Genomic DNA, 14657 nt, shown 5'->3' with positions numbered 1-14657 from the left:
GAGCAGAAACGTCGTAACAGAGGGCTCTTCGGTCTCTTGGGCAAGTACGTTATGAGACTTGGTATCTGGCTATAGAGGATAAATTCATTCAGAGAAGAAATAGAGCATGGTTATTTTTAACAATGGAGGTAATTAACCATTGGAACAATTTACCAAGGGTACCAAGAATTCTCCACAAGTGGAACATTTTTAATTAAAATATGTTCTAACGGAACCTCAGGTAGGAAGCTTGAAACAAGAACTAACGGGGAAATCCTGTTGCTGGTATGATGAGGGGAGTCTGAGTAGATGATCACAGCAGTCCCTTCTGGCCTTGAAATCTATTAATCTTGCACAGCAGTGTATTACTGTACTCACCAAAGACAAAGAAAGTTGAAAAATGACATTAAATGAGCCAAGAACTCTTTACAAGACATCGCTTACAAGTTGTAGGAAAACAAAAAATTTACTTTCTTTTGAGAACAACTAAGTGATGATGTAATGAAAGATAGTGTTATGGAAATGTTCTACATGTTCTTCTGATGAAATAATAAATCCAGGGAATTTAAGGATATGAGGAATGTGAGCAATGGAAATTTATTTAAGGGAATTCCGAGTATAATCATGTCATGTAGTGATATATTGTATCTATCTGGATAGAACACTTCCTTGTAAAAGAAAATATTACAGAGGAATTCTGCATTTTGCAAGCATGTATCAGGTTCTATGCATGGAGAAGGAATATATAAAAACTATGTGGAAGGCAAGGGTTCTGTCTTCACGGACCTGCCTTGACATTATTATTCAGGAAGGGCGTAGCCTTGGGCAAGAATAAGAACCTTTCCGCTACGTCTTGATACATTTTGAATCTCCAGTCACTAAGCATGTTGCGTGGAATTCCCATCTGTGAAATGGTTCATTCGTAATAATGCACTTGTAGTATCCACAACTGTCAGTAATACCTCCTGGCATCATGTCTTAAACTGGTCTTTTCCTTACCTCAAATGTCAGAAAAGGGAACGACAGTTTGAACAGCTCAAATAACCAAGAGAGGGAGAAGGTCTTTCTTGAGTTGAACAGAATGTCACAACCTAACAGATTCAGATAAGGATTTTTAAATGTATTTTTACCTTCTCCAGTATTTTTAATGTATTGTTGTCTAATGTTTTGTAAATGTCACCAATGGGCACAGCAAGTGAAAAATCCTTAAATCTCCCAAGAGTTTTGCTATTGTCTTGTTTTAAAATAGTCTAGTGGGCAAAACGCTGAACCAGGATCTGGGTTTGTTTCACAGTTTAGTAGCAGCACATATGTACAGACCTGAGCCAGTCTCTTAATTTATTAATTTATTATCCTTTTTTTTGTTGGATTACTATCATTACTTCTTATAGAGTTAGTTACTTGTAGGAGAAAAGGTGAAAAAATATACTCTGTTTTCAGGAATTTGTGTTCATCTTCTTGAAATCACATTAAATGGAAGCTTAACACATGGTGGTTTTCTTCCACTTTAAAATTTAAATTAGGTTAAAGCTATTTGTTAGTTAAAAGTAAGTGGGTTTGAAGTTATTTCAACTATTTCTGACATATTATCAAGTGGCATAATCTTTAGCTGAGATTTAAAAATGAGAGTCTGAAGTTGCATTCCATTTTTAGCTGTCTAAATAAATTGCTGGACACACGAAAGTTCAGAAATGCTATTCATTCTAATATTTACAGCTGAAAGTGGAAATCTGAGGTTCTAACCATCTGCTCAGCACGGAGAAAATGGAGGGCTTTGTATTTTTGCAGCACTTTGGGTTTTTTATTGCAGTGTTATTTGTGTTCAGTGGAGTTTAAGGATCTCAGTGGTTTTCATTGTATTGAATTGAAGAGTTCTTTAGAAATTTCTGCCTTCACCTGGCAAGGCCATGGAAGTCAGCAAGATTACATGCAGGAGTGCGTAAAGGTTTGTAGGACTGAGTCCAGGTTCATGCCAGGCTTATTATCCCGATCATTAAAGTATTACCATCTCTGTGACAGACTTGGAAAACTCTTAAACAAATCCCAGCAACACCATAACTGCAGAGGGAGCTTTAGAAAAGGCTATAAATCGGAAAAGATTATAGTAGACATAACATTATTCCTATTGTAAAAGAGACCCAGGGGTCTTTAGTGCAGTACTTTGTGCTATTTTTATGTTTAGAGCATATCAAACTGAGCACACACTTCCGATTTTCGTCTATGCAGTGAACAATGTGAATAGTGTGATAGACAGATGAGATTAGTTGAAGTGATGATAAAGTCTCTGCAGAAGCTTTATAGAAAGTTGCTGAAGGCTTCATTTGTAGGTAATGTAATGGCTCCTTGTTTTCCTTTCTTGTAGCACTTTGCCTAGTCTTGATGCTCCCTACCCCATGCTGGTATTAGTTGGCCCCCTAGCCTGTGGTAAGAGAGAGCTTACCCATAAGATCTGCAGACAGTTCAACAATTTCTTCAGATACGGGTAAGTTTGTTTCATAAGTTTAAAAGACCATCAAGTGATCAAGTCTAGAATTGCTGTTTTTATTTTTTTTGAAGAAGTTAAAAGTTAAAGACAGCCAATAAATGTTCCTAGCTATGCATTTTATCTCTTCCGAGGGCTTGATTGCCTGCAGTCATCAAATACTTCCTTAAAAGAAAAGCTATTTAAATTATCATGTTCTTTTCAAAGGTGAACAGCAAACAAACAAATAAAAATGCATCACTTATTGCTCCTTTTATTGATCTGTTCTCTCTGTGCTCACTAATGCCCCTCAACCTAAGCATCTGCTTAGATATGTCTGCATTTTTCTTAATTTTTGTAATGTACCTGAATATAAACACATTAGCATGCGCGTGCAGACTGCATCCAGAAGCTAGGCAGGGAAGGAAGTGCAATTGCTGGACCAGTTTATTATCCTGTGAGTAGTGTTATCAAAGCAAATGGCACCTTTCAGACTTCACCACCTGCTGGGAGGACTAATTCTCCCTTTCTGAAAAGCCTGAATTATGATCCTTACTGCCTTGGGCTCCCTGTGCATTTAGTGGAGAGAAACTGTCTCTTTCCAAGGGAGATTCAGCCTTTGTGAATCACTTCCCGGAGGTACCTACCTATTTTCAGTGCACAGAAGATAGGAAGTCTGGCTAAGTTAGATCACCACTATCTGTTGCCTAAAATTAGGTGGTGCAAGCTGTTCCTCTTGTCCACCCATTCCATTCTTTACAGTACCTAACTTTCCTAAGTCCTATAGCAACTACTATGTTTTGAAAGACTATATTGAAAATTACAAACTAATTGAATACCAATTGAAATTTTCCAAGTACTATGTGTTTTATTTAAGAGCATTGTTTTTATACTGTGTATTTTATTTCCTAAACGTTTTATGCATGAGGGGGGGAAAAAAGGGAGGGAGAGAGAATCTTAACAGAGCAGAAAATTGCAACCATAAAGCAAAGTTGTATTTTAATTATTCAGTGGAGATTTAAGCAATTTTATGGCTTACACTTCTAAATTTCAAACATTCCACTCATTAAAGATGTATTTCATGCAAGATACCCTGGCAGTTTGAATGTAAACATGGCCTTGCAATTAAAAAGGGTTGTAATGTTTAAAAGTGTTTCAAAAAATAAAGTGAAATTGGACCCTCAAACCATCTGGCTAGTGCTCAGGAATGACCTTTAAAGCTGGATGCGTTCATAATATCTTAAAGAAAACCAGGCCTTTGAAGTGAAATTTTACAGTCAATGTGTAGCACACTGTTCTCATTTGCCACAGCTTGCTGATAAAAAAAAAAAGTGGCACCCTCTAATGCCATGATAGTTAAGATCTGTCAGGCTCTGCATTCTAGACTAAACTTCTTAATGGTTTATAACTCACCTGCCTTGAATAAATCAACAGAAATGGCCGGCTAGGTGGTATACTAGTAGGTGGTATGTTTGGTTTTTTGCCATATTTGCCAAGACAATCCAGCAGAAGTCAGAGAGTCAAAATGTTGCCGGTGCGAAGCCATGCCAAAGCTCCACATCACACTTTTGTTCCTGTTATCGTACAAGCTAAACTAAAACCAAAGCAGAAACAAGTATCAAAATATAATTTCCTAAGATAGAACATGAGCCACTGCATCCTTTCATCTAAAATTGCTAGATGCATTGACTTAGCTGGGGTTTTTTGGTTTTATTTGGGGTTTTTATTTAGTTTTTCATCCTGGTAGTAAGATCATGTATCTGAGGTTCATCCTATTGTCCTTATGTGGTGGCAGGCAATTACTTTTCCTGCCTTGTATCCCACTTATCTCCCTAGTTCCAGAATTGTTTCTCCCCTTACTGTTAGGGGTCTATTTAAAGATTGGTCTTTATGTCTCTTTCTTAACCTCACAGTTCAGCCTAACTCCTAGCATCCTTTTCCATATTTAGGATCCTACTTTATATCATCCACAAGCTGACATAACTGGAAAAAATGGTTTCATCATTTCTCTATTACAGGGTGCTGTGACAGCTGCAGTTCAGGCTATCCTGGGTTGAGGGGGATTTATAGCCAAAATGTAATGTTACAATTAAACTCTTTTTTTGTATTTATGGGTTAATCTTTCAAACATGTGGCATTAGTGGTATGATTTGCACCTCTTTATATTTCTCGTATTTCTTTTCTTCTTAAAAATGAAATTATTTATAGTGTTCTCCCTTCCCCCCCTCCTGTTCCATAGCTGCTTCTGTGATTGAAAACAGGTTATTTCTTTATTACACCATATATCTTCCAGCCCCTGTCACACTACCAGGACAGCTTACTTTGGTGAAGAAAACAGACTTGATTATTATTTCATTTCTCAAGAAGCATTTGACAAAATGGTGAACACAGTAAGTACCTGACTAGTATGCTAGTAGGCCTATTTCCTGCACTCAGACTGAACTGAACTTTTCTGTCCAGGTCTGATTAAAAAAAAAAAAAAAAAAAATTTAGTCTCTCTGTGCATACTTATCCATTCACAGTTATGTGGCTTAAGTTCATACACAGAAACAACAAATTTGTTGTGTGTTTATGGTATCTTCTGTATGCTTATATAGAAACCATTACATGGGCATAATGGTGAGTAGGAATCTTTAAACAGTAATATAAAGTAGAAATAAGATTATTTCCATATGGAAATACTTTGTGTGTGTGCAGGAAAGAATAACTCTTGAAATAGCTGCCATCTTTTTTTAATCTTTTTTTTTTTTCTTTTCCTCCAAAATCTTCCAGCACCTCTGCAGGGAATGCAGTCTTTTAAAGTTTAGCAAATTCACCCTAAAGGCATTGTGTTTCCCTCTGAAGGCAGTGTGCCTCCAGCTACTGTTTCTGATGCTTTTTCTGCCTGCAGTAAGACTTTGGCTTGAAAAGCCACAACAGGGCTCATTATTTGTAGATATACAAATGGGGGAGCCAACAGTCTTAAGCAACTGATCTGGTCCTTAATGATAACTCTCAGTAATCAAGTAGTTTAATTAAAAAAAAATGTAATCTGCTTACATCTCTCTAGACATACTACTGGGAACCAAAGTTTCAGTTGTCAGGTTTTAACATTGAAATTTCTTGGCCAATTATTCATTCTCCTTGCAGATTTTTTTTCTGCCCTCTCTTTTCTTTGGCATCTTCTATTTTATATGTCATGGCCATATGGTTTGATGTAATGTCAAAAGAAGGATGTCCCTTGCCTTAGATCTTGCTTTCTTTACAGTGTGAATGAATAACCAATGAAAGCTGTAACCTGTCAGCAGCTTGTTTTCAAGACACTGGTGTTTTATTATCCATGAACAATGTACAAGCCCGTACTCCGCAGGACTGACTATGTGCTCTTCTCTGCAAATTTTGTGCTCCCGTTGGCCTCGTTATCATTGGTGATTTAGGCAGGGAGAAACTTTGTGGGGAGAGAAAGCAAGGCAGAGTGATTATGCTCCTTTAGGAAAGCTGTTTCCCTTAAAATATTTCCTTTGTCATTATACTTGGTGTTTTGAATTTCAGGGGAAGTTTATAGCAACCTATAAATACAGTAGCTATTACTACGGACTTGGAAGAGACACTGTAGAATCAATTGCCAGAGAGGGGCTTGCAACCTGTGTTCACTTAGAAATAGAGGTAAGGATTACTTATTGCCTAACCATTTTTGAATGAGTTGCTCTGTGAGAACTGTCCTGGGGAGGAATTTATGCAGTTTGACTAGCGTTTGTTTCAGCTGCCTAGGCATAGCCTAGGCCAGAACTGTTGAAAGATGAAATCTCTTTTTGAGGGATTACTTTACCCTCTCTGAGATTTGTTGGGTGCACATGCACAGATGGCAGAATCTCAGAAGTCTTGCTGCATTAAGGAACTAGGTCACAAACAAAGTGTCGAAACATATCTATTGGAATCCCAAAAGAATAACTTTTAAGCTGATTTTCTAATTATGTACTTCCTAGCTAGGGATTGAGGTGACAAAAACGAAAGGCATGCTACATTTCCTTCCAAATTCTTCCAACAAAATAAGTCCATCTATACAAGCTTCCAAAATGAGAGACTCTGCAGAGTGCCCAGAACGTGATAGTGAGTGTTGCTGGGTTTCACTGTGTTTGTAGGGCTCAGCTCTGCCTCTGGAGGATTACTACAAGTTAATAGACACTACTACACTCCCTGACAGAGGGAGAAAAAATAATAGATATAAAAAAGAAATATAGAAGACTGCAGTGCTAACAGGATCTGAAGCTGTGCATCCAGAGTTAGGGGAATGACAAGGGAGACTTGAGCAAAATTTGATAATAAATTTAATTCATTTTAGGATGATTGTTTTGGTTGTGAAATTGATGATCAAAAAACTAGTTTTCAGTTAAGAACCTGTGTTCATAGTTTTAGTCCCCTTTGGCCCAAATAAATCTGTACACATTTGCTGGTTTGCATGTAAACCTACAAATAAAAGAATAGCAGCATGGCAGTGCTAAAAAATTAGTAGCTCCTTGCTCAAATGGTCCACAATTTAATGCTGCAGTCCTGCTCTTAAGTGCCTGTTATTTGACTGATATTAAACAGCGAGTTAATAACTTAATCTCTGTGCAGTTCCATTTTCTCTTTTTCCTCAGTCTTGTGAGAACTGTGAATCACAAAATCGCGTTGAGTGTGTTTGTTGTCTTGCCAGACAGGCCCTAGATTTACAAAGGAAGAAAAATAGGAGAAGATTAAATACGATGGAATGGGGTGCCTTTTAAAACTGTCAACTCTTCGCAAAGCAGATGTGTTATCAAATCATTTAGGAGAATGAACTTCATGGAATGTCATGTTTATTCACAAGCAGGTTAACCCAGCGACATAGGCAGTGACCATAACTTTTACTGGGTGTTACCAAAGCTACTGTCATGGACAGACAGCTAAGAAACTCCTTTGTCACTGAAGTTTCAAGATCACGTAGTAATTATGCGTAGTCCTGTATCATTGTGTACTCTGCTAGCAGATGAGAAACAATAACAGTGAGTTATGTATCTGAATAGAAGTTATCGAAGTCCATTATCTTCTGTGAGGCTCATAACAAAGGTGATTTAGCACTAATAAAAGAAATTTTAATTATGGTCTGTGGGCTGAGACTAAAAATTTAGAGCTGTTCATTCCCTTTAATCTGGAGTATATCTTTCACTGATAAAGGAGACTGACACAAATTTTAAAAGTTAAATCTTGCTGAGTCTACACTTCCAGTTAGCGAAGCTGCTGTGATTCTGACACAGTTATGTCTTGGAGTAAACACGTTTGCAGTGCTTTCCCTTTGCTTGTGTAGCCACCAATACCTGCAGAGCACATTCCAACCAAGGCTGTAGTAGCAGAGTGGCTAATGCTTCCAAAAATATAAGTACACCTTGTCTCCTGCCAAAGACCGCTGTCTATTGCCCTTGTTGCTGGTTATCCAGTCATTCAGGCTGGGGAGTCAAATGAGGTAGGATATAATACTAGTCACATATTTTCTGTAACCCAATGCCGTTAACTGAAAAAACTGAGGTGCTTTAGCTGTGTTAAATGAGTGGATGTCTTCAACTCAGGTAGTCCTTCGATCTTTCTTGACCTTGTATGCAAATTCAGGAAACTCAAATTTTACTCTTTTTTTAAATTTTCCAAATATCTCTTTGGCTTCAAACAGTCAACTCCTCTATTCTCCCATTTGTTATTTTAAGGTGACTTTCCTTATACTCTCTTTATTTCATATTAGACAGCCACTCATCCTGTTGTCTCTGTACAACAAATTTATTGGGCATACCAGCCTCTGTATCTCTTCCTGTTTTCTCCTCCCCCCTCATCCTAGACTATCGATGGGCTGCCTTCCTATTCTTACATAGTTCTGGGGCATAAGAATCATTTGTAACGTTATTTATTGATCAGAAAGAGAACTCATTCATGGTGCAGCTTCAAATGAGGAGGGTGTTAGTGGGCTGGAATGCGGGTCTGCTTTCTGCAGATTGTCTGAGCTCAGAATAATTACAGGCCTAGCTGAAAGTAAGTGGATGCAGAGATTTCTGTGCCCCAAATTCTCCCTTTTAGTTTGCACCAAAATGAATAAAGCAAATAATTTCTTGCTAATATGATGGAAATTTTAATCGTGTAATTTAAGAATCATCATTAGTCTAGGTCTAACTATTACAGATAAAAGAATAATAATACATTTAGAGTACCTATATACTGAAAAAGTCCCAATAATATTAATTATAATAATGCAATTAAATTGTAACACATGCTTCTTGGTTTCTGTCTGTTCTGCTGGTGTTACTCTCACCCTTTGGCTGCTCGTTTGGGTTCTAAGGTCAGTGGTTTCTCCCTGGTGTTGTCACTGTGGGGAGATGTTACAGCGAGTTGTCGACATCCGAGTCCTTTGCTGGGAGGATATTCGTGTTGATCATTTCTTCTTTCTCCTCCCAGGATCCTCTTGGAGTCATTTGTATATGCTTGCTAACACATGTTTACACCTTGCTCTTTCTTTGTTGGTCTGCAGCTCCAGGGTACATCTGAATTAGTTATGCATGGTGCCCTTTATGTATGTTAGATACTATTTCTTCTTGTTGCCCCTAAAAGGAGCTTTGTTCAGCTTCAGGCTTGCATTTTTTAACTCTGCATTATTGAGATGTTTATAGTTACGACGTGTCTAGCATCAAGCCTGTGCTTCATCTCTTTTTATCCTGTGCCTGTTTTCCTCTATACTGTGTCCTGTGTTTTCCCCTTCTCAAGGTCTTTGCTGTCATGCCAGGCCTGTATTTATCTAGTCTATGTTATTATGTTGAGTCATAAACATCTCATTCTACCAATTAACTCCCTGTTACTGCTGTCTACATAAAACTATGGGTGTACCTCACAAAGATCAACAAACTAATACAATTAGATATAGACACAGCAGTCACAGCTGAACCAAGTAAAACAAAGTTACAGCCAAGTCAAGAAAAGTTCAGAGTGAGCAGGACAAGCCTCAGTCCTCAGGTCTTGAAAACACAATGCAAATCTTATGGCCTGTTACCACCAATGGCAATACCATAGCAGAGGGCTGCCTACTTACAATATTCTGTTTTATAGTAGGTAGAGTGAGAGGGAGAGACAAAAGAGCCTTCAGAGTATGCATTGGTGCAAAGGAGAGCTGTCGGAAATTCAGGATTGGTGCCATTACCTACGTCAGTTAATAAAACCCTATCTTTAAGTCCTAGCATGCAGACAGGTCTCCTTTTTCAGATCTGCCTGAAATGATTATAGGCGTTTGCAGTCCTCAGCTGTCAGTTAGTGCCAACCAGAGCCATTGTCCTCACACCAGAGTTGATGCAAGGCACATGTAAATGATTCCTACAATGCTATACAAGTCCTTTTCAAGACAGCTTATTACCAATAAAAATCAAAGAATCATAGAATAGTTTGGGTTGGAAGGGACTTTTAAAGGTCATCCAGTCCAACTCCCCTGCAAGAAGCAGGGACATCTCCAACCAGATCAGGTTGCTCAGAGCCCCAGCCAACCTGGCCTTGAGTGTTTCCAGGGATGGGGCATCCACCACCTCTCTGGGCAACCTGTTCCACTGTTCCAGCACCATCATTGTAAAAAATTTCTTCCTAATATCTGATCTAAATCTACCTCCCTCTATTTTGAAACGATCACCCCTCGTCCTGTTGCGACAGGCCCTACTGTTGGTTCAAGGCAACTGACTACAGTGTAACAGATGAAGAATGTGCACATCCTTTCTCTGCTGGGGAGTTGTGGTTGTACCAAATTTTGGGAGCGGGTAACACTGCAAGCTGCTCTAGCAAAATAAATATACCTGTATCTCCATGAGTTGCACGCTTTCACTTAGAAAAATATACTAGCTGATTAGAAAATTGACAGTTTGTTCACAGTGGAGAGCTAAGGGCCAAGGTGATGACGCAGATGAGTTGTGTATGAGTCGATGATACGCACATTTAGAATAACTAGGTCTTGATGCAGTTGAAATTGTGGAAAAGAAGGAAAAGCTGTTAACTGGTGGGTATGAGAAGTATGGTGCTTTAAATCATTGTGGAATTTGACTAAAAGGATTCTTGCAGAAGTGTGTTTAGAATAAATCTATGCTGTTCTTCTAATGCTTTAGGGCACTTCACCTTGAACTTGCCTGTTTTGTAAAGTTGGATACTAGACCTTGAGACCTTTATATTGGATACAGACTTCTCGCACTGATAAATACAGAGTTGTCCTAAAGTTCGCTTTCAGGAACAAAACATTCTGTTTCTCTGCTTAATTTTAAAGGGTGTGCGTAGCTTGAAAAATACCTACTTTAAGCCCAGGTATATCCTGTTGGTGCCAATGAACAAAGAAAAATATGAGGAACATCTGCGGAGGAAAGGATTATTCAGCAGGCTAGAGATTGAAGAGGCAGTGTCCAGAGTGGATATGTACATCAAAATAAGTCAGGATTTTCCAGGATACTTTGATGCAGTATTCAACACAGGTAAGTTAATCCCTTTCGTACTATAAATCTGACTTGTAATGTCACATCAGTAGTCCATCATATTTGAGAAGTTGTGGCAGGGTGGTGAGGTTCCCACTGACTGGAAAAGGGGAAATATAACCCGCATTTTTAAAAAGGGAAAAAAGAAGACCTGAGGAACTACAGGCCAGTCAGTCTCACCTCTGTGTCTGGCAAGGTCATGGAGCAGATCCTCCTGGAAACCATGGTAAGGCACATGGGAAATAAGGAAGTGATTCACTAAGGGCAAATCATGCCTGACAGATCTGGTGGCCTTCTGTGACAGGGTTACAGCATTGGTGGATAAGGGTCGAGCAACTAACGTCATCTACCTGGACTTGTGCAAAGCATTTGACACTGTCCCACGTGGCATCCTTGTCTCTAAACTGGAGAGACATGCATTTGATGGGTGGACCACTTGGTGGATAAGGAACTGGCTGGACGGCCGCACACAGAGAGTTGCGATCAATGGCTCGATGTCCAAATGGAGACTGGTGATGAGTGGCATTCCTCAGGGATCAGTATTGAGACCGACGCTGTTTAACATATTTGCTGGGGACATGGACAGTGGGATAGAGTGCACCCTCGGCAAGTTTGCCAACGATGTCTAGCTGTGTGGTGCGGTTGACATGCTGGAGGGAAGGGACACTATCCAGAGGGATCTTGACAGACTTGAGAGGTGGGCCCGTGCCAACCTCATGAAGTTCAACCAGGCTGAGTGCAAGGTCCTGCACATGGGTCGTGGCAATCCCAGGCACAAATACAGGCTGGGCAGAGAATGGATTGACAGCAGCTCTGAGGAGAAGGACTTGGAGGTACTGGTGGATGAGAAGTGCAACATGAGCCAGCAATTGCTGAAGTCCCCCAGCCTAGAACAAGGGATGTGAGGGTGGTAGATATCTCATTAAAACAAATGTTTACTTCCTGATATTTATGAACTGAGGATGGCAGATGGTAGAGAGGAATCCTTTTCTAGTTCATTCCGTGTCTGCCCTTTTGTGGAGGTGATTTTTGTGGTTCACCACAGTGATGGTGAAATGTATCATATTGGTATGAAATATTGTATTTGTAGTTATTGTCAAGGGCATATGGAGCTTACAATTTAAGTATAGCATTAAAGAAATAAAACACAGTAAACCAAGTTGCAGAAGGAGAATATTTAGGTGAGTGCAGAAACTGAGGTGAATTTAAGATTATTTTATTGAATGTGCTGTTTATGAAGATGACGATTTTTCTCCCAAAGAGATGAGCTGGATGAGTTAAGAATGCGTTTCTGTGTCAAACTTCTGTGATTTGTAACCTTGTACTGATGAAAGCTTGTTGTTTTTTTTTTCATTATGTATCCTTTCTCTCCACCATGAATATCCCTTTGTGCAGATGAATTGGATGAGGCATTCACAGAGCTGAGTTCCCTGGTAAAGGCATACTTGGGTTTGGAACCACCTGCAGGTTTTGATAGCACTCAGGACTTGAATAGCAGAGCAGGAGCAGGTACTGTGTCTGGGCACATGCTACTTCTGGTTTTATCAGTAGAGTATTCCTACTTATTTGTTATAAGACTTGAAATCTGTGAATGTGTGAGGCTGCTTGTCTGAAAATTCCACATGCTTCTCTATAACGGATCTCCTGGGCTGATTCCTCCCTGAGATCTGACTCTTTAATGGAGATCTTGTCAGGTACTTACACCACTGTGTGCCCTGAGGAAATAATATGCAGAAAGTGAGTTGCCTGACTCTCCCAAGGATGCTTTTGGGCTGAGGATCTCCCATTCATTCCAGATGAATCACAAGTGAGATATGTGTCCATGGCTGAAGCTTTGTGCCTGTCGAACTGTTAAGCAACAAAAAAGTGCCATGACACTGAGACCTTACTTTACTCTCTTCTCCAAGAAGCATGAAGAGGTATATGAAAACCAGGATAGTAAGATGAGTGAAGTCAACTTATAAGTTCACTCCAAGTGCTTTTGGGGTTGTGGAGTAAACCCAAATGATTGGTAGTGTATTTAACAGAAGCCTTTTGGCCCTTGAGTGGTTAAGGCTGGAGCCTCGTGACCACTTCCAGCTTATCTAAGTGTGTGCTGCTGCAAAAAGTGTTCATGCCCAACTTACCTCTCCTGCCAACGCCTTTCTAGTCTGCTTGTTGCCCTCATTCTTCTGACTGTGCAGTTATTTGTGATCTGATCAGGGAATGATTCCATCTAAAAACTAACCTAGGAAAAAAAAACACCAACTTTTGGACAGATCGATTCCTTGATCAGACTCATCATGCAGCTATAGAATTGGCTCAAAGAGGGAAGGATAGGGGAGAAGAGCTTCATGGCTGCCTGTGGAGGAAGAAGGGACTACTCTTGTCAGAGGCAGCATAACGAAGATTAGCTTAACATATTGTGAGGACTCAGCTGTAACCCTTGAATTTATTCCAGACAGGTTACCGGCAGGGATGAAAGCAGAATACGATCTCTAAAATAGTGGAGAAAAAGAAATAAGAAACAGAATTATGGTGGTAAGATGTGGCACAACATGGACTAAAAAGAAGCTCATTTTTGTGAACTCTTCCCTCTAACTCCAAGAGCCTCCATGGTTTATGGCTGTCCTGGTTAGATCCAACAGGATTGCAGCAGAAGGGTTAATGAGTTTCCTAAGTGACACAGAGCCAATATTCACGACCTTCTGTGTGGCTTAGAAGGCTGCAAATAAAAGTAGCTGAAGGGAGGGCAACAATGTCTGAAATGTTAATAAAGGATAGTGTAAAATTCATCATTTAATCATTTCAAGTATTTTTGTATCCTGAAAGAATTAATAAATACTGATTTCCCAGTGGACAGGAAAAAAGCTTCTACACGTATTGAGGCATCTCAGAGCTAGAGCAGTGGGGACCTTTCTGAAGAATCTTATTTAATCTTAAACTATGTAGATATTGTTTTAATTTCCAGAGCTTCCATATTTGTTTGAGGTGAGAGAGAAGACTTTCTTGCCTTATTTACTATAATATTGTTACTTATTTGTCTTAAAAACACTGGAGACGTTTTGTCCTGAGAGCCGGCAGAATCCACCAAACCCTAACTAGATTATCAGGAAAGAAGAAAAAGGGGAAGGATTAAAGATAAAAAAAAATTTATATAATCACGTTATTCTTTTAAGATATATATGTGTGTGTATATATATATATATACACACACATATATGTGTCTGATGTTCCTTTAAAGGACTTTATTTGTATTCCTCAGCAGTTCTGAGCTCTTTCAGTAAGCGACTTGTCACTAGTTACAGAAACTTCATTAATAGTACTAGATTTTGGTAATTCTGCTATCTATAAAGCAACTTTTAAATTTACTATGCACCATTAAATTCATTTAGAGCTTCATTTATAGGTGTTTAAATAAATTTAACTATCCTATTTCTAGAGATCAGCTCTTCTTATGGACTGTGTGAAATAATTTATTTAAAAAAACTTGCCCCAAGGTTGTCTTTAACACGAACATTTTTAGTAAGATAGTAGCAAGGGGAAGATTGGTTGTGTGAGATTATGATAGGTTGTTAATTCTCTTTTTAATGAACTGCTGTGCAAGATCTTTTGCTTATGTATAGAGTAAAAATACTGGGAGAAAATAGATAAGTTCTTCTCTTAAAAAACTTTTTATAGCAGAAATATAATACATTTCAGAGCTGATAACGCTTTGTACTTGCATCCATGGAACTTGGTACTTTACAACTATTAATTATATCTCA

The 14657-nt window shown here is 38.9% G+C and overlaps 1 protein-coding gene across 2 annotated transcripts in view; it reads left to right on the top strand.

Moving 5' to 3' along the window:
• Nucleotides 1-14657, top strand: part of LRGUK (leucine rich repeats and guanylate kinase domain containing) — a 50031-nt gene that overhangs the window by 18534 nt on the left and 16840 nt on the right. For both annotated transcript variants that reach the window (XM_086744506.1, XM_086744499.1), the window contains exons 11-15: nt 2342-2461; nt 4734-4830; nt 5972-6085; nt 10710-10911; nt 12307-12420. In XM_086744506.1, the coding sequence (XP_086600632.1) occupies nt 2342-2461; nt 4734-4830; nt 5972-6085; nt 10710-10911; nt 12307-12420 (647 nt within the window). The remainder of the gene's footprint in view (nt 1-2341; nt 2462-4733; nt 4831-5971; nt 6086-10709; nt 10912-12306; nt 12421-14657) is intronic.

The sequence above is a fragment of the Chlamydotis macqueenii genome, chromosome 1, assembly GCF_036417535.1.
Source record: "Chlamydotis macqueenii isolate bChlMac1 chromosome 1, bChlMac1.mat, whole genome shotgun sequence".
Classification (NCBI taxonomy): Eukaryota; Metazoa; Chordata; class Aves; order Otidiformes; family Otididae; genus Chlamydotis; species Chlamydotis macqueenii.
Note: the sequence above shows the minus strand (reverse complement) of the source record. Positions and strands in the feature narration are given on the sequence as shown.